This window comes from Salvelinus alpinus, chromosome 9 (assembly GCF_045679555.1).
Source record: "Salvelinus alpinus chromosome 9, SLU_Salpinus.1, whole genome shotgun sequence".
Lineage (NCBI taxonomy): Eukaryota > Metazoa > Chordata > Actinopteri > Salmoniformes > Salmonidae > Salvelinus > Salvelinus alpinus.
The window spans coordinates 27,878,854-27,899,341 of NC_092094.1; the positions used below are offsets into that span (position 1 = coordinate 27,878,854).

The 20,488-nt window shown below is 51.0% G+C and overlaps 1 protein-coding gene across 3 annotated transcripts in view; it reads right to left on the reverse strand.

Annotated features, from left to right (window-relative positions):
- lrrc56 (leucine rich repeat containing 56) overlaps nt 1–20,488 on the reverse strand; it is an 89,199-nt gene that overhangs the window by 48,657 nt on the left and 20,054 nt on the right. For 2 of the 3 annotated variants that reach the window (XM_071416590.1, XM_071416589.1), the window contains exons 3-4: nt 6,114–6,201; nt 5,316–5,376 (exon numbers count right to left, since the gene is read on the reverse strand). In XM_071416590.1, coding sequence (XP_071272691.1) covers nt 5,316–5,376; nt 6,114–6,201 — 149 coding nt within the window. Of the gene's footprint in view, nt 1–5,315; nt 5,377–6,113; nt 6,202–7,786; nt 7,889–20,488 lie in introns of those variants that run through there. The other variant, XM_071416591.1, reaches the window with a different exon arrangement.

The following is a 20,488-nucleotide window of genomic DNA, read 5'->3' on the forward strand; positions in this document are numbered from 1 at the left end:
GAATTGAGTACGAGGCAGTTTAATTTGGAAATGTAAAAAAAAAAATAATGCTAACAGCTCCCCCTATTGACAAAAGGTTAATTCAAGTATAGTTCGTTTTTTGTCTTCGTTGTTTTGTCGTGTCTAAATAAATATCATGTCTAAGTATCACGCTGCGTCTTGGTTCAATCCATGCTCCTCCTCTTCGGATGAAGAGGGAGAGGAGAACCGTTACACTCAATCTCACACAAATTATCAAAGAAACTACCAGGTACAATCCCAAATCCATAAACATGGTCAACCTCTTAGATATAATCATGACCAACATGCCCTCTAAATACACCTCTGCTGTTTTCAACAAGGATCTCAGCGATCACCGCCTCGTTGCCTGCATCCGTTATGGGTCCACGGTCAAACGACCACCCCTCATCACTGTCAAACGCTCCCTAAAGTACTTCTGCAAGCAGGCCTTTCTAATCGACCTGGCCCGGGTATCCTGGAAGGATATTGACCTCATCCTGTCAGTAGAGGATGCCTGGTTGTTCTTTAAAAGTGTCTTCCCCCCCATTCAAAAAATTTAGAACTAAGAACAGATATAGCGCTCGGTTCACTCCAGACTTGACTGCCCTTGACCAGCACAAAAACACCCTGTGGCGTACTGCACTTGCATCGAATAGTCCCCGCGATATGCAACTTTTCAGGGAAGTCAGCAAAGCAAAGGCTAGTTTTTTCAAACAGAAATTTGCATCCTGCAGCACTAATTCCAAAAAGTTTTGGGACACATTTCTCTACGGCTGGCCAGGCTTTCCACCTGGCTACCCCTACCCCGGCCAACAGCTCTGCACCCCCCGCAGTAACTGTCCCAAGCCCCCCCACTTCTCCTTCACCCAAATACAGATAGCTGATGTTCTAAAAGAGCTGCAAAATCTGGATCTCTACAAATCGGCCATGGTCATCCCCCTCTTCAAAGGGGGAGACACTCTAGACCCAAGCTGTTATAGACCTATATCCATTATAGACCTATATCCATCCATCTGCCCTGCCTTTCTAAAGTCTTCAAAAGCCAAGTGAACAAACAGATCATCAACCTTTTCGAATCCCACCGTATCTTCTCCACTATGCAATCTGTTTTCCGAGCTGGTCACGGGTGCACATCAGCCAGGCTCAAGGTCCTAAACGATATCATAACCGCCATCGATAAAATACAATACTGTGCAGCCGTCTTCATCGACCTGTCCAAGGCTTTCGACTCTGTCAATCACCATATTCTTATCGGCAGACTCAACAGTCTTGGTTTCTCTAATGACTGCCTCACCTGGTTCACCAACTACTTCTCAGATAGAGTTCAGTGTGTCAAATCGTTGTCCGGACCTCTGGCAGTCTCTATGGGGTGCCACAGGGTTCAATTCTCGTGCCAACTCTTTTCTCTGTATATATCAATGATGTCACTCTTGCTGCGGGTGATTCTTTGATCCACCTCTACGCAGATGACACCATTCTGTATACATCTGGCCCTTCTTTGGATACTGTGTTAACAAACCTCCAAACAAGCTTCAATGCCATACAACACTCCTTCTGTGGCCTACAACTGCTCTTAAATGCTAGTGAAATTAAATGCATGCTCTTCAACTGATTGCTGCCCGCACCCACCTGCCAGACTAGCATCACTACTCTGGACGGTTCTGACTTAGAATATGTGGACAACTACAAATACCTAAGTGTCTGGCTAGACTGTAAACTCTCCTTCCAGACTCACATTAAGCATCTCCAATCCAAAGTTAAATCTAGAATCGGCTTCCTATTTCGCAACAAAGCCTCCTTCACTCATGCTGCCAAACTTACCCTCGTAAAACTGACTATCCTACCGATCCTTGACTTCGGCGATGTCATTTACAAATTAGCCTCCAACACTCTACTCAGCAAATTGGATGCAGTCTATCACAGTGCTATCCGTTTTTTCACCAAAGCCCCATATACTATCCACCATTGCGACCTGTATGCTCTCGTTGGCTGGTCCTCGCTACATATTCATCGCCAAACCCACTGGCTCCAGGTCATCTATAAGTCTTTGCTAGGTATAGCTCCGCCTTATCTCAGCTCACTGGTCACCATAGCAATACCCACCTGTAGCACACGCGCTAGCAGGTATATTTCACTGGTCACCCCCAAAGCCAACACCCGCTTTGGCCGCCTTTCCTTCCAGTTCTCTGCTGCCAATGACTGGAACGAATTGCAAAAATCACTGAAGTTGGAGACTTATATCTCCCTCACTAACTTTAAGTGTCAGCTGTCAGAGCAGCTTACCGATCGCTACAGCTGTACACAGCCCCTGTAAAAAGCCCATTCAACCAACTACCTACCTCATCCCCATATTTTTTTTCTTCTGCTCTTTTGCACACCAGTATTTCTACTTGCACATCCCCATCTGCACATATATCACTCCAGTGTAAATTGCTAAATTGGAATTACTTTGCCACTATTGGACTATTTATTGCCTTACCTCCTTACTTCATTTGCACACACTGTATACAGATTTTTCTATTGTGTTATTGACTGTACGTTTGTTTATCCCATGTGTAACTCTGTGTTGTTGTTTTTGTCACACTGCTTTGCTTCATCTTGGCCAGGTCACAGATGTAAATAGGAACTTGTTCTCAACTGGCCAACCTTGGTTAAATAAAGGTGAAATACAAAATAAATAAATGAAATAAAAATAATTCTCTCTCTCCCTCCCCTCCCGGAGGACCTGAGCCCTAGGATCATGCCTCAGGACTACCTGGCCTGATGACTCTTGGCTGTCCCCAGTCCACTTGGTCGTGCTGCTGCTCCAGTTTCAACTGTTCTGCCTGCGGCTATGGAACCCTGACCTGTTCACCAGACGTGCTACCTAGTCCCGGAAGTGCTGTTTTCGACTTTCTCTCTCTCTCTCTACCGCACCTGCTGTCTCGATCTCTGAATGCTCAGGTATGAAAAGCCAACTGACATTTACTCCTAAGGTACTGACTGGTTGCAGCCTCTACAACCACTGTGATTATTATTTGACCCTGCTGGTCATCTATGAACATTTGAACATCTTGAAGAACAATCTGGCCTTAATGGCCATGTACTCCTATAATTTCCCCCGGCATAGCCAGAAGAGAACTGGCCACCCCTCAGAGCCTGGTTCCTCTCTAAGTTTCTTCCTAGGTTCCTGCCTTCCTAGGGAGTTTTCCCTAGACACCATGCTTCTACATATGCATTGCTTGCTGTTTGGGGTTTTAGGCTGGGTTTCTGTATAGCACTTTGTGGCATCTGCTGATGTAAAAAAGGCTTTATAAATACATTTGATTGATTGATAGGAAACCCATACACAGTGGGTCTCCTGCTCTGTCCCCTATCATGGAGACTGAGCATATACAGTTGAAGTTGGAAGTTTACATATACTTAGGTTAGAGACATTAAAACTAATTTTTCAAACATTCCATAAATTTCTTGTTAACAAACTATAGTCTTGGCAAGTCGCTTAGGACATCTACTTTGTGCATGACACAAGTAATTTTTCCAAAAATTGTTTACAGAAGGATTATTTCACTTATAATTCACTGTATCACAATTCCAGTGGGTCAGAAGTTTACATACACTAAGTTGACTGTGCCTTTAATCAGCATGGAAATTTCCAGAAAATTATATCATGGCTTTTGAAGCTTCTGTTAGGCTAATTGACATCATTTGAGTCAATTGGAGGTGTACCTGTGGATGTATTTCAAGGCCTACCTTCAAACGCAGTGCCTCTTTGCTTGACATCATGGGAAAATCTAAAGAAATCAGCCAAGACCTCAGAAAAAAAATTGTGGACCTCCACAAGTCTGGTTCATCCTTGGGAGCCATTTTCAAATGCCTGAAGGTACCACGTTAATCTGTACAAACAATAGTACGCAAGTATAAACACCATGGAACCACACAGCCATCATACCACTCAGGAAGGAGACGCGTTCTGTCTCCTAGAGATGAACGTACTTTGGTGCGAAAAGTGCAAATCAATCCCAGAACAACAGCAAAGGACCTTGTGAAGCAGCTGGAGGAAACAGGTACAAATGTATCTATATCCACAGTAAAACGAGTCCTATATCGACATAACCTGAAAGGCCGTCAGCAAGTAAGAAGCCACTGCTCAAAAAACGCCATAAAAAAAGCCAGACTACGGTTTGCAACTGCACACGGGGAAAAAGATTGTACTTTTTGGAGAAATGTCCTCTGGTCTGATGAAACAAAAATAGAACTGTTTGGCCATAATGACCATCGTTATGTTTGGAGGGAAAAGGAGGAGGCTTGCAAGCCAAAGAACACCATCCCAACCGTGCAGCACGGGGTGGCAGCATCATGTTGTGGGGGTGCTTTGCTGCAGGAGGGACTGGTGCACTTCACAAAATAGATGGCATCATGAGGGAGGAAAATTATATGGATATATTGAAGCAACATCTCAAGACATCAGTCAGGAAGTTAAAACTTGGTCGTAAATGGGTCTTCCAAATGGATAATGACCCCAAGCATACTTCCAAAGTTGTGGCAAAATGTCTTAAGGACAACAAAGTCAAGGTATTGGAGTTGCCATCACAAAGCCCTGACTTCAATCCTATAGAAAAGTTGTGGGCAGAACTGAAAAAGCGTGTGTGAGCAAGGCCTACAAACCTGACTCAGTTACACCAGCTCTGTCAGGAGGAATGGGCCAAAATTCACATAACTTATTGTGGGAAGCTTGTGGAACGCTACCTGGAACGTTTGACCCAAATTAAACAATTTAAAGGCAATGCTACCAAATACTAATTGAGTGTATGTAAACGTATGACCCACTGGGAATGTGATGAAAAAAATAAAAGCTGAAATAAATCATTCTCTCTACTATTATTTTATAAATCATTCTCTCTACTATTATTCTGACATTCTTAAAATAAAGTGGTGATCCTAACTGACCTAAGACAGGGCATTTTTACTAGGATTAAATGTCAGAAATTGTGAAAAACAGAGTTTAAATGTATTTGGTTAAGGTGCATGTAAACTTCTGACTTCAACTGTATATATCTACCTCAATTACCTCGTACCCCTGCACATCGTCTTGGTACTGGTACCCTGTGTATGTAGCCAAGTTACAAGTTGGCTAAGGTGTATGTAAACTTCCGACTTCAACTGTACAGGGCTACCTGCCTTTTTACTGTGAAGTACTGCTAGCAGTAGTATTTGTAGTACTTGGAATGCAGAAAGTGCTTTGTTTTACCTAGTCAAAGAGAAGTAAAAAACTACAACACATAACTATAATAGACATACAGAGACAGAGCACTATAGTGGAACTTTCCACTTACCTCACTGACATTATCATACTGTTGTTCATTTTCAGCTGCACCAGCTTGGGCAAGTAGGCACCTGCAAGATGATAAGATAGAGAGAGACGTTCCTCACACGTCACAGAGGGCCGATGACTTGATGTGATTGGGTCTTAAACAGATGGCTGGCTCCCTCCCAGCCATGCCTCAACAGGCCTATAAACTCCATTCATTAGCAGAGAGATTGAGAGTGAGATGGACTCTGCTGCTAGTGCACTAGCCAGACGCACGTGATTCACCCCTGTGCAGACAAACTTCAGTCATGCCTGCACACGTTGTGCAACTGAGGTTTTCCTAAGGACATATGTGAGCATGATGGTGTGGTTCTTTCTGGCCTTATCTTTTAAACCAGTGAGAAGAGAGAGGGAGGGAGTTGTGCCCAGTGAGAGAGCTTTGGTACAGTACAAACCTGAGGGTGAATTTGGCATGTTCTGTTTTGTGTGTCACATAGCTACAGTGTTTTTTTGTCTGGTCTTTATCTATGTCTGACGAGAAACCATGTCTGTATAGATTGTGACTGTCATCATTTACCTATGCTATAAGTCATTACATGAACTCATCAAGTGTGAGTCGATCAACCCTGTACATTTCCACATTTGCAGTAGGTATGGCATAACGCCCACTTCGTGTTTGATTAAAAACGAGGATTCACATACAGTACTATTGATATACACTTCATATACAGTACATAGTCCCCTATAAATTCAAATACTGCATGCAAAAATATGTATATATCTATTTGTAGTGTATGCTGCTTGACCAGTGATTGTCTCTCACCAAAGTTGCCAAGAGTGCTCTCCTGAGTGTCCACACACATTTCCAGGGAAGTGACCCGAACGAGGTCTTCTGTTCCCGACAAGGCTTTCTGTGGGGTCAGAGATAAATATGTAATGGTCTTTTTCAAATTGATTCTCTTAGCCTACATTATGTGAGAGCACACTGTTTGAATTAATGTTGTTTCAACGTAATTTGTCATCCTATTGTGATGTGGAATCTACGTGGAAAGCATTTGGATTTGCAAAAAGTTATCAACCAGTACTGTTTATCTAATTTCAACCAGTGTTGCAAACATTGAAATTAGTGTAAAACTTAACTTAAATACAATGACTTAACCTGACTAACAGGTTGTTACGTCAATCTAATTTCAACATAGTCATCAGAACTATGTATACGTTGAAAGTGCTTAGAAAATTACATGTAGAAACGGAAACAATATTTTTCATCCTATATACAATATACTTTATATTGGGTGGTTGATATTATGTAGAATTTCATATGATTAGATTTATGTTTACCTTGTTTCAATGTTGATAGTAAAATTATATGTTTGAATCAACCTCATTGTTTCTACGTCATGCCATCAACCTAAATAAAGAGGTGTATTGAAACAAAATTTGAAGCCACAGTCAAATGATTCCTGCCTGAACAGTGACTTGTGCTGGTTTATGAGGGATAATGCACTTCATTGACAACTAGTCTTCCATCCAGATGCCTACCTCTATGTATAACCTGGTCTCAGTGCCTTTTCGTATTATTCTGTACGTAAATCTGAGTCACTCCTTTTAGCATGATATGCTACTTTTCGTATGGTATGTATTAAATTGTGGATGTCCATTATGTATTAATCTGTGGATGTCCATTATGCATTTGCATGATACAGTATTATACGAATTCTAGCTAGCTGGCTAACGTTGGCTAGGCTAGGGGTTAGGGGTTGGGTTAGGGTTAAGTTTAGGAGTTACATACAGTACATTTGGAAAGTATTCAGACCCCTTGACTTTTTAAACATTTTGTTACGTTGCAGACCTTATTCTAAAATTTATTAAATTGTTTTTTCCCTCATCAGTCTACACACTACACATAATGACAAAGCAAAAACTGGTTTTTAGAATTTTTGGTAAATGTATTAAAAAAAACTGAAATATTACATTTACATAAGTATTCAGACACTTTACAAATGCTTACTTACAAGCCCTTAACCAACAATGCAGTTAAGAAAAACATACTTAAAATAAAAGTAACAAATAATTAAGGAGCAGCAGGTAAATAACAATAGCGAAGCTATATACAGGGGGTATCGGTACAGAGTCAATGTGCGGGGGCACCAGTTAGTCGAGGTAATTGAGGTAATATGTACACGTAGGTAGAGTTATTAAAGTGACTATGCAAGAAAAAGTATGGCAAGAAAAAGTATGTGAACCCTTTGGAAATACCTGGATTTCTGCATAAACTGGTCATACTGTCACGTTCCTGACCTGTTTTCTGTTGTTTTGTATGTGTGTGATGGTCAGGGCGTGAGTTTTGGGTGGGCATTCTATGTTGTGTGTTTCTATGTTGGTTTAGGGTTGCCTGGTATGGCTCTTAATTAGAGGCAGGTGTTTTGCGTTCCTCTAATTAAGAGTCATATTTAGGTAGGTTGTTTCACTGTGTTCGTTGTGGGTGGTTGTTACCTGTCTCTGTGTTTGTGTTCTGCACCAGATAGGTCTGTATCGGTTTTCACGGTTTGTTGTTTTGTTTGTTGTTTGTAGTGTTCACTTGTCGTCAAATTAAACATGTTGAACACTAACCGCGCTGCACTTTGGTCCTCTCCTTCACCCCTGGAAGAAAGCCGTTACAGAACCACCCACCAAACCCGGACCAAGCAGCGTGGCAACAGGCAACGGCGGCAGCAGCAGCAGCAGCGGGAGCTAGCAAGGCAGAGTGGCTGGAAGCCCGAGAGGCTCCCCAAAAAAATTCTTGGGGGGGGGCACACGGGGAGTATGGCTGGGTCAAGTGGGAGATTTGAGCCAGTTCCCCGTGCTTACCAGAAGGAGCAGTGGGCTAAATTGAGGTACGAGTCGGAGAATGTGGAGGAGTTATTGGACAGATTGGAGGAAAGTGAAAGGATGGGAGATTATGAGACATTTGATGAGTTGTTGGTGATATTGGGGGAGAGCGAAGAGAGAGAGATGTTGGTTTGGCGTAGCATACACGGTACTCGCCCTGAGGTGTGTGATTACCGTGGAGAGCGGGAGTACGGGCAGACACCGTGTTATGCGGAAGAACGCACGGTGTCCCCAGTACGCGTGCTTAGCCCAGTGCGGGCTATTCCACCTTGCCGCACTGGGAGGGCTAGGTTGGGCATCGAGCCGAGTGCCATGAAGCCGGCCCAACGTATCTGGTCTCCAGTACGTCTCCTCGGGCCGGCGTACATGGCACCAGCCTTACAGGTGGTGTCCCCGGTTCGCCTGCATAGCCCAGTGCGGGCTATTCCACCTCGCCGCACTGGCAGGGCTACGGGGACCATTCAACCTGGTAAGGTTGGGGAGGCTCGGTGCTCAAGAGCACGTGTCCTCCTTCACGGTCCGGTATATCCGGCGCCACCTTCCCACCCCAGCTCAGTACCACCAGTGCCTACACCACGCACCAGGCTTCCAGTGCATCTCCAGAGCCCTGTTCCTCCTCCACGCACTCTCCCTATGGTGCGTGTCTCCAGCCCAGTGCCTCCAGTTCCGGCACCACGCACCAAGCCTCCTGTGCGTCTCCAGAGCCCTGTACGCACTGTTCCTTCTCCCCGCACTCGCCCTGAGGTGCGTGCCCTCAGCCCGGTACCTCCAGTTCCGGTACCACGCACCAGGCCTAGAGTGCGCCACGAGAGTCCAGTGTGCCCTGTTGTTGTTCCCCGCACTAGCCTGAAGGTGCGTGTCCTTAGCCCGGTACCTCCAGTTCCGGTACCACGTACCAGGCCTACAGTGCGTCTCAGCCGGCCAGAGTCTGCCGTCTGCCCAGCGGCGCCTGAACTGCCCGTCTGCCCAGCGGCGCCTGAACTGCCCGTCTGCCCAGCGGCGCCTGAACTGCCCGTCTGCCCAGCGGCGCCTGAACTGCCCGTCTGCCCAGCGGCGTCTGAACTGCCCGTCTGCCCTACGCCGTCTGAACTGTCCGTCTGCCATGAGCCTGCAAAGCCGCCCGTCTGCCATGAGCCTGCAAAGCCGCCCGTCTGCCATGAGCCTACAGAGCCGTCCGCCAGACAGGAGCCGCTAGAGCCGTCCGCCAGACAGGAGCCGCTAGAGCCTTCCGCCAGACCGGATCAGCCAGAGCCTTCCGCCAGACCGGATCAGCCAGAGCCTTCCGCCAGACCGGATCAGCCAGAGCCTTCCGCCAGACCGGATCAGCCAGAGCCTTCCGCCAGACCGGATCAGCCAGAGCCTTCCGCCAGACCGGATCAGCCAGAGCCTTCCGCCAGACCGGATCAGCCAGAGCCTTCCGTCAGCCCGGACCTGCCAGAGTCCCTCAGCCCGGACCTGCCAGAGTCCCTCAGCCCGGACCTGCCAGAGTCCCTCAGCCCGGACCTGCCAGAGTCCCTCAGCCCGGACCTGCCAGAGTCCCTCAGCCCGGACCTGGCAGAGTCCCTCAGCCCGGACCTGCCAGAGTCCCTCAGCCCGGACCTGCCAGAGTCCCTCAGCCCGGACCTGCCAGAGTCCCTCAGCCAGGACCTGCCAGAGTCCCTCAGCCAGGACCTGCCAGAGTCCCTACTCAGGACCTGCCAGAGTCCCTCAGCCAGGACCTGCCAGAGTCCCTCAGCCAGGACCTGCCAGAGTTCCTCAGCCAGGACCTGCCGCCCCTTATCCCGGTGCTGCCCCTTATCCCGGTGCTGCCCCTTCATTTAGGTGGTTTTAGTTGGAGGGTGGTCATTGGGAGGGGGATACAGAAGCGGGGAGTGACTATGGTGGTGTGGGGACAGCGTCCGGAGCCTGAGCCACCACCGTGGTCAGATGCCCACCCAGACCCTCCCCTGGACTTTGTGCTGGTGCGCCCGGCGTTCGCACCTTGAGGGGGGGGTTCTGTCACGTTCCTGACCTGTTTTCTGTTGTTTTGTATGTGTGTGATGGTCAGGGCGTGAGTTTTGGGTGGGCATTCTATGTTGTGTGTTTCTATGTTGGTTTAGGGTTGCCTGGTATGGCTCTTAATTAGAGGCAGGTGTTTTGCGTTCCTCTAATTAAGAGTCATATTTAGGTAGGTTGTTTCACTGTGTTCGTTGTGGGTGGTTGTTACCTGTCTCTGTGTTTGTGTTCTGCACCAGATAGGTCTGTATCGGTTTTCACGGTTTGTTGTTTTGTTTGTTGTTTGTAGTGTTCACTTGTCGTCAAATTAAACATGTTGAACACTAACCGCGCTGCACTTTGGTCCTCTCCTTCACCCCTGGAAGAAAGCCGTTACAGAACCACCCACCAAACCCGGACCAAGCAGCGTGGCAACAGGCAACGGCGGCAGCAGCAGCAGCAGCGGGAGCTAGCAAGGCAGAGTGGCTGGAAGCCCGAGAGGCTCCCCAAAAAAATTATTGGGGGGGGGAACACGGGGAGTATGGCTGGGTCAAGTGGGAGATTTGAGCCAGTTCCCCGTGCTTACCAGAAGGAGCAGTGGGCTAAATTGAGGTACGAGTCGGAGAATGTGGAGGAGTTATTGGACAGATTGGAGGAAAGTGAAAGGATGGGAGATTATGAGACATTTGATGAGTTGTTGGTGATATTGGGGGAGAGCGAAGAGAGAGAGATGTTGGTTTGGCGTAGCATACACGGTACTCGCCCTGAGGTGTGTGATTACCGTGGAGAGCGGGAGTACGGGCAGACACCGTGTTATGCGGAAGAACGCACGGTGTCCCCAGTACGCGTGCTTAGCCCAGTGCGGGCTATTCCACCTTGCCGCACTGGGAGGGCTAGGTTGGGCATCGAGCCGAGTGCCATGAAGCCGGCCCAACGTATCTGGTCTCCAGTACGTCTCCTCGGGCCGGCGTACATGGTACCAGCCTTACAGGTGGTGTCCCCGGTTCGCCTGCATAGCCCAGTGCGGGCTATTCCACCTCGCCGCACTGGCAGGGCTACGGGGACCATTCAACCTGGTAAGGTTGGGGAGGCTCGGTGCTCAAGAGCACGTGTCCTCCTTCACGGTCCGGTATATCCGGCGCCACCTTCCCACCCCAGCTCAGTACCACCAGTGCCTACACCACGCACCAGGCTTCCAGTGCATCTCCAGAGCCCTGTTCCTCCTCCACGCACTCTCCCTATGGTGCGTGTCTCCAGCCCAGTGCCTCCAGTTCCGGCACCACGCACCAAGCCTCCTGTGCGTCTCCAGAGCCCTGTACGCACTGTTCCTTCTCCCCGCACTCGCCCTGAGGTGCGTGCCCTCAGCCCGGTACCTCCAGTTCCGGTACCACGCACCAGGCCTAGAGTGCGCCACGAGAGTCCAGTGTGCCCTGTTGTTGTTCCCCGCACTAGCCTGAAGGTGCGTGTCCTTAGCCCGGTACCTCCAGTTCCGGTACCACGTACCAGGCCTACAGTGCGTCTCAGCCGGCCAGAGTCTGCCGTCTGCCCAGCGGCGCCTGAACTGCCCGTCTGCCCAGCGGCGCCTGAACTGCCCGTCTGCCCAGCGGCGCCTGAACTGCCCGTCTGCCCAGCGGCGCCTGAACTGCCCGTCTGCCCAGCGGCGTCTGAACTGCCCGTCTGCCCTACGCCGTCTGAACTGTCCGTCTGCCATGAGCCTGCAAAGCCGCCCGTCTGCCATGAGCCTGCAAAGCCGCCCGTCTGCCATGAGCCTACAGAGCCGTCCGCCAGACAGGAGCCGCTAGAGCCGTCCGCCAGACAGGAGCCGCTAGAGCCTTCCGCCAGACCGGATCAGCCAGAGCCTTCCGCCAGACCGGATCAGCCAGAGCCTTCCGCCAGACCGGATCAGCCAGAGCCTTCCGCCAGACCGGATCAGCCAGAGCCTTCCGCCAGACCGGATCAGCCAGAGCCTTCCGCCGGACCGGATCAGCCAGAGCCTTCCGCCAGACCGGATCTGCCAGAGTCCCTCAGCCCGGACCTGCCAGAGTCCCTCAGCCCGGACCTGCCAGAGTCCCTCAGCCCGGACCTGCCAGAGTCCCTCAGCCCGGACCTGCCGGAGTCCCTCAGCCCGGACCTGCCAGATTCCCTCAGCCCGGACCTGCCAGAGTCCCTCAGCCCGGACCTGCCAGAGTCCCTCAGCCAGGACCTGCCAGAGTCCCTCAGCCAGGACCTGCCAGAGTCCCTCAGCCAGGACCTGCCAGAGTTCCTCAGCCAGGACCTGCCGCCCCTTATCCCGGTGCTGCCCCTTATCCCGGTGCTGCCCCTTCATTTAGGTGGTTTTAGTTGGAGGGTGGTCATTGGGAGGGGGATACAGAAGCGGGGAGTGACTATGGTGGTGTGGGGACAGCGTCCGGAGCCTGAGCCACCACCGTGGTCAGATGCCCACCCAGACCCTCCCCTGGACTTTGTGCTGGTGCGCCCGGCGTTCGCACCTTGAGGGGGGGGTTCTGTCACGTTCCTGACCTGTTTTCTGTTGTTTTGTATGTGTGTGATGGTCAGGGCGTGAGTTTTGGGTGGGCATTCTATGTTGTGTGTTTCTATGTTGGTTTAGGGTTGCCTGGTATGGCTCTTAATTAGAGGCAGGTGTTTTGCGTTCCTCTAATTAAGAGTCATATTTAGGTAGGTTGTTTCACTGTGTTCGTTGTGGGTGGTTGTTACCTGTCTCTGTGTTTGTGTTCTGCACCAGATAGGTCTGTATCGGTTTTCACGGTTTGTTGTTTTGTTTGTTGTTTGTAGTGTTCACTTGTCGTCAAATTAAACATGTTGAACACTAACCGCGCTGCACTTTGGTCCTCTCCTTCACCCCTGGAAGAAAGCCGTTACAGAACCACCCACCAAACCCGGACCAAGCAGCGTGGCAACAGGCAACGGCGGCAGCAGCAGCAGCAGCGGGAGCTAGCAAGGCAGAGTGGCTGGAAGCCCGAGAGGCTCCCCAAAAAAATTATTGGGGGGGGGGAACACGGGGAGTATGGCTGGGTCAAGTGGGAGATTTGAGCCAGTTCCCCGTGCTTACCAGAAGGAGCAGTGGGCTAAATTGAGGTACGAGTCGGAGAATGTGGAGGAGTTATTGGACAGATTGGAGGAAAGTGAAAGGATGGGAGATTATGAGACATTTGATGAGTTGTTGGTGATATTGGGGGAGAGCGAAGAGAGAGAGATGTTGGTTTGGCGTAGCATACACGGTACTCGCCCTGAGGTGTGTGATTACCGTGGAGAGCGGGAGTACGGGCAGACACCGTGTTATGCGGAAGAACGCACAGTGTCCCCAGTACGCGTGCTTAGCCCAGTGCGGGCTATTCCACCTTGCCGCACTGGGAGGGCTAGGTTGGGCATCGAGCCGAGTGCCATGAAGCCGGCCCAACGTATCTGGTCTCCAGTACGTCTCCTCGGGCCGGCGTACATGGCAACAGCCTTACAGGTGGTGTCCCCGGTTCGCCTGCATAGCCCAGTGCGGGCTATTCCACCTCGCCGCACTGGCAGGGCTACGGGGACCATTCAACCTGGTAAGGTTGGGGAGGCTCGGTGCTCAAGAGCACGTGTCCTCCTTCACGGTCCGGTATATCCGGCGCCACCTTCCCACCCCAGCTCAGTACCACCAGTGCCTACACCACGCACCAGGCTTCCAGTGCATCTCCAGAGCCCTGTTCCTCCTCCACGCACTCTCCCTATGGTGCGTGTCTCCAGCCCAGTGCCTCCAGTTCCGGCACCACGCACCAAGCCTCCTGTGCGTCTCCAGAGCCCTGTACGCACTGTTCCTTCTCCCCGCACTCGCCCTGAGGTGCGTGCCCTCAGCCCGGTACCTCCAGTTCCGGTACCACGCACCAGGCCTAGAGTGCGCCACGAGAGTCCAGTGTGCCCTGTTGTTGTTCCCCGCACTAGCCTGAAGGTGCGTGTCCTTAGCCCGGTACCTCCAGTTCCGGTACCACGTACCAGGCCTACAGTGCGTCTCAGCCGGCCAGAGTCTGCCGTCTGCCCAGCGGCGCCTGAACTGCCCGTCTGCCCAGCGGCGCCTGAACTGCCCGTCTGCCCAGCGGCGCCTGAACTGCCCGTCTGCCCAGCGGCGCCTGAACTGCCCGTCTGCCCAGCGGCGTCTGAACTGCCCGTCTGCCCTACGCCGTCTGAACTGTCCGTCTGCCATGAGCCTGCAAAGCCGCCCGTCTGCCATGAGCCTGCAAAGCCGCCCGTCTGCCATGAGCCTACAGAGCCGTCCGCCAGACAGGAGCCGCTAGAGCCGTCCGCCAGACAGGAGCCGCTAGAGCCTTCCGCCAGACCGGATCAGCCAGAGCCTTCCGCCAGACCGGATCAGCCAGAGCCTTCCGCCAGACCGGATCAGCCAGAGCCTTCCGCCAGACCGGATCAGCCAGAGCCTTCCGCCAGACCGGATCAGCCAGAGCCTTCCGCCAGACCGGATCAGCCAGAGCCTTCCGTCAGCCCGGACCTGCCAGAGTCCCTCAGCCCGGACCTGCCAGAGTCCCTCAGCCCGGACCTGCCAGAGTCCCTCAGCCCGGACCTGCCAGAGTCCCTCAGCCCGGACCTGCCAGAGTCCCTCAGCCCGGACCTGCCAGAGTCCCTCAGCCCGGACCTGGCAGAGTCCCTCAGCCCGGACCTGCCAGAGTCCCTCAGCCCGGACCTGCCAGAGTCCCTCAGCCAGGACCTGCCAGAGTCCCTCAGCCAGGACCTGCCAGAGTCCCTCAGCCAGGACCTGCCAGAGTTCCTCAGCCAGGACCTGCCGCCCCTTATCCCGGTGCTGCCCCTTATCCCGGTGCTGCCCCTTCATTTAGGTGGTTTTAGTTGGAGGGTGGTCATTGGGAGGGGGATACAGAAGCGGGGAGTGACTATGGTGGTGTGGGGACAGCGTCCGGAGCCTGAGCCACCACCGTGGTCAGATGCCCACCCAGACCCTCCCCTGGACTTTGTGCTGGTGCGCCCGGCGTTCGCACCTTGAGGGGGGGGTTCTGTCACGTTCCTGACCTGTTTTCTGTTGTTTTGTATGTGTGTGATGGTCAGGGCGTGAGTTTTGGGTGGGCATTCTATGTTGTGTGTTTCTATGTTGGTTTAGGGTTGCCTGGTATGGCTCTTAATTAGAGGCAGGTGTTTTGCGTTCCTCTAATTAAGAGTCATATTTAGGTAGGTTGTTTCACTGTGTTCGTTGTGGGTGGTTGTTACCTGTCTCTGTGTTTGTGTTCTGCACCAGATAGGTCTGTATCGGTTTTCACGGTTTGTTGTTTTGTTTGTTGTTTGTAGTGTTCACTTGTCGTCAAATTAAACATGTTGAACACTAACCGCGCTGCACTTTGGTCCTCTCCTTCACCCCTGGAAGAAAGCCGTTACAGAACCACCCACCAAACCCGGACCAAGCAGCGTGGCAACAGGCAACGGCGGCAGCAGCAGCAGCAGCGGGAGCTAGCAAGGCAGAGTGGCTGGAAGCCCGAGAGGCTCCCCCAAAAAATTATTGGGGGGGGGGAACACGGGGAGTATGGCTGGGTCAAGTGGGAGATTTGAGCCAGTTCCCCGTGCTTACCAGAAGGAGCAGTGGGCTAAATTGAGGTACGAGTCGGAGAATGTGGAGGAGTTATTGGACAGATTGGAGGAAAGTGAAAGGATGGGAGATTATGAGACATTTGATGAGTTGTTGGTGATATTGGGGGAGAGCGAAGAGAGAGAGATGTTGGTTTGGCGTAGCATACACGGTACTCGCCCTGAGGTGTGTGATTACCGTGGAGAGCGGGAGTACGGGCAGACACCGTGTTATGCGGAAGAACGCACGGTGTCCCCAGTACGCGTGCTTAGCCCAGTGCGGGCTATTCCACCTTGCCGCACTGGGAGGGCTAGGTTGGGCATCGAGCCGAGTGCCATGAAGCCGGCCCAACGTATCTGGTCTCCAGTACGTCTCCTCGGGCCGGCGTACATGGCACCAGCCTTACAGGTGGTGTCCCCGGTTCGCCTGCATAGCCCAGTGCGGGCTATTCCACCTCGCCGCACTGGCAGGGCTACGGGGACCATTCAACCTGGTAAGGTTGGGGAGGCTCGGTGCTCAAGAGCACGTGTCCTCCTTCACGGTCCGGTATATCCGGCGCCACCTTCCCACCCCAGCTCAGTACCACCAGTGCCTACACCACGCACCAGGCTTCCAGTGCATCTCCAGAGCCCTGTACCTCCTCCACGCACTCTCCCTATGGTGCGTGTCTCCAGCCCAGTGCCTCCAGTTCCGGCACCACGCACCAAGCCTCCTGTGCGTCTCCAGAGCCCTGTACGCACTGTTCCTTCTCCCCGCACTCGCCCTGAGGTGCGTGCCCTCAGCCCGGTACCTCCAGTTCCGGTACCACGCACCAGGCCTAGAGTGCGCCACGAGAGTCCAGTGTGCCCTGTTGTTGTTCCCCGCACTAGCCTGAAGGTGCGTGTCCTTAGCCCGGTACCTCCAGTTCCGGTACCATGTACCAGGCCTACAGTGCGTCTCAGCCGGCCAGAGTCTGCCGTCTGCCCAGCGGCGCCTGAACTGCCCGTCTGCCCAGCGGCGCCTGAACTGCCCGTCTGCCCAGCGGCGCCTGAACTGCCCGTCTGCCCAGCGGCGCCTGAACTGCCCGTCTGCCCAGCGGCGTCTGAACTGCCCGTCTGCCCTACGCCGTCTGAACTGTCCGTCTGCCATGAGCCTGCAAAGCCGCCCGTCTGCCATGAGCCTGCAAAGCCGCCCGTCTGCCATGAGCCTACAGAGCCGTCCGCCAGACAGGAGCCGCTAGAGCCGTCCGCCAGACAGGAGCCGCTAGAGCCTTCCGCCAGACCGGATCAGCCAGAGCCTTCCGCCAGACCGGATCAGCCAGAGCCTTCCGCCAGACCGGATCAGCCAGAGCCTTCCGCCAGACCGGATCAGCCAGAGCCTTCCGCCAGACCGGATCAGCCAGAGCCTTCCGTCAGCCCGGACCTGCCAGAGTCCCTCAGCCCGGACCTGCCAGAGTCCCTCAGCCCGGACCTGCCAGAGTCCCTCAGCCCGGACCTGGCAGAGTCCCTCAGCCCGGACCTGGCAGAGTCCCTCAGCCCGGACCTGCCAGAGTCCCTCAGCCAGGACCTGCCAGAGTCCCTCAGCCAGGACCTGCCAGAGTCCCTCAGCCAGGACCTGCCAGAGTCCCTCAGCCAGGACCTGCCAGAGTTCCTCAGCCAGGACCTGCCGCCCCTTATCCCGGTGCTGCCCCTTATCCCGGTGCTGCCCCTTCATTTAGGTGGTTTTAGTTGGAGGGTGGTCATTGGGAGGGGGATACAGAAGCGGGGAGTGACTATGGTGGTGTGGGGACAGCGTCCGGAGCCTGAGCCACCAACGTGGTCAGATGCCCACCCAGACCCTCCCCTGGACTTTGTGCTGGTGCGCCCGGCGTTCGCACCTTGAGGGGGGGGTTCTGTCACGTTCCTGACCTGTTTTCTGTTGTTTTGTATGTGTGTGATGGTCAGGGCGTGAGTTTTGGGTGGGCATTCTATGTTGTGTGTTTCTATGTTGGTTTAGGGTTGCCTGGTATGGCTCTTAATTAGAGGCAGGTGTTTTGCGTTCCTCTAATTAAGAGTCATATTTAGGTAGGTTGTTTCACTGTGTTCGTTGTGGGTGGTTGTTACCTGTCTCTGTGTTTGTGTTCTGCACCAGATAGGTCTGTATCGGTTTTCACGGTTTGTTGTTTTGTTTGTTGTTTGTAGTGTTCACTTGTCGTCAAATTAAACATGTTGAACACTTGGTCCTCTCCTTCACCCCTGGAAGAAAGCCGTTACACATACATTTTTATCTGATCTTCATCTAGGTCACAACAACAGACAAACACAGTCTGCTTAAACTAATAACATACAAACATTTATACGTTTTCATGTCTTTAATGAACACACCGTGTAAACATTCACAGTGCAGGGTGGGAAAAGTATGTGAACCCTTGGATTTAATAACTGGTTGACCCTCCTTTGGCAGCAATAACCTCAACCAAACGTTTTCTGTAGTTGCGGATCAGACCTGCCCAACGGTCAGGAGGAATTTTGGCCTATTCCTCTTTACAAAACTGTTTCAGTTCAGCAATATTCTTGGGATGTCTGGTGTGAACTGCTCTCTTGAGTTCATGCCACAGCATCTCAATCGGGTTGAGGTCAGGACTCAGACTGGGCCACTCCAGAAGGCGTATTTTCTTCTGTTGAAGCCATTCTGTTGTTGATTTACTTATGTGTTTTGGGTCGTTGTCCTGTTGAGCTTCAATTGGTGGACAGAGAGCCTTACATTCTCCTGCAAAATGTCTTGATAAACTTGGGAATTTATTTTTCCGCCAATGAGAGCAAGCTGTCCAGGCCCTGAGGCAGCAAAGCAGCTCCAAACCACTATGCTCCCTCCACCATACTTTACAGTTGGGATGAGGTTTTGATGTTGGTGTCCTGTGCCTTTTCTTCTCTACACATAGTGTTGTGTGTTCCTTCCAAACAACTCAACTGTAGTTTCATCTGTCCACAGAATATATTTTGCCAGTAGCGCTGTTGAACATCCAAGTGCACTTTTTCAAACTTCACACGTGCAGTGGCTTCTTCCGTGGTGTCCTCCCATGAACACCATTCTTGTTTAGTGTTTTACGTATCGTAGACTCGTCAACAGAGATGCTAGCATGTTCCAGAGATTTCTGTAAGTCTTTAGCTGACACTAGGATTCTTCTTAACCTCATTGAGCATTCTGCGCTGTGCTCTAGCAGTCATCTTTGCATGACGGCCACTCCTAGGGAGAGTAGCAACAGTACTGTACTTTCTCTATTTATAGACAATTTGTCCTACCGTGGACGATGAACATAAAGGCTTTTAGAGATACTTTTGTAACCATTTCCAGCTTTATGCAAGTCAACAATTCTTAATCTTAGGTCTTCTGATATCTCTTTTGTTCGAGGCATGGTTCACATCAGGCAATGCTTCTTGTGAATAGCAAATTCAAATTTTGTGAGTGTTTTTTATAGGGCAAGGCAGCTCTAACCAACATCTCCAATCTCGTCTCATTGATTGGACTCCATGTTGACTCCTGACTACAATGAGCTTTTGGAGAAGTCATTAGCCCAGGGGTTCACATACTTTTTCCAACCAACACTGTGAATGGTTAAATTATGTATTCAATATAGACAAGAAAAATACAATTTGTGTGTTATTAGTTAAAGCACACTATGTTTGTCTGTTGTTGTGACTTTGTTGAAGATCAGATCAAATTTGATGACCAATTTATGCAGAAATCCAGGTAATTCCAAAGGGTTCACACACTTTTTCTTGCCACTACAAATAATAAACAGAGTAGCAGCAGTGTAAAGAGGGGGGGCAATGCAAATAGTCTGGGTAGCCATTTGACTAGATTTTCAGGAGTCTTATTTTATTTATTTTTTATTTTATTTCACCTTTATTTAACCAGGTAGGCTAGTTGAGAACAAGTTCTCATTTGCAACTGCGACCTGGCCAAGATAAAGCATAGCAGTGTGAACAGACAACAACACAGAGTTACACATGGAGTAAACAATAAACAAGTCAATAACATAGTAGGGGGGAAAAAGAAAAAAAAAGAGAATCAATATACAATGTGTGCAAAATAAATGAGGAGGTAGGCAATAAATAGGCCATAGGAGCGAATAATTACAATTTAGCAGATTAACACTGGGGTGATAAATCATCAGATGATCATGTGCAAATAGAGATACTGGTGTGCAAAAGAGCAGAAAAGTAAATAAATAAAAACAGTATGGGGATGAGGTAGGTAAATTGGGTGGGCTATATACCGATGGACTATGTACAGCTGCAGCAATCGGTTAGCTGCTCAGATAGCAGATGTTTAAAGTTGGTGAGGGAAATAAAAGTCTCCAACTTCAGCGATTTTTGCAATTCGTTCCAGTCGCAGGCAGCAGAGAACTGGTAGGAAAGGCGGCCAAATGAGGTTTTGGCTTTAGGGATGATCAGTGAGATACACCTGCTGGAGCGCGTGCTACGGGTGGGTGTTGCCATCGTGACCAGTGAACTGAGATAAGGCGGCGCTTTACCTAGCATAGCCTTGTAGATGACCTGGAGCCAGTGGGTCTGACGACGAACATGCAGCGAGGGCCAGCCGACTAGAGCATACAGGTCGCAGTGGTGGGTGGTATAAGGTGCTTTAGTAACAAAACGGATGGCACTGTGATAAACTGCATCCAGTTTGCTGAGTAGAGTATTGGAAGCTATTTTGTAGAAGTCGAAGATCGGTAGGATAGTCAGTTTTACTAGGGTAAGTTTGGCGGCGTGAGTGAAGGAGGCTTTGTTGCGAAATAGAAAGCCGACTCTCGATTT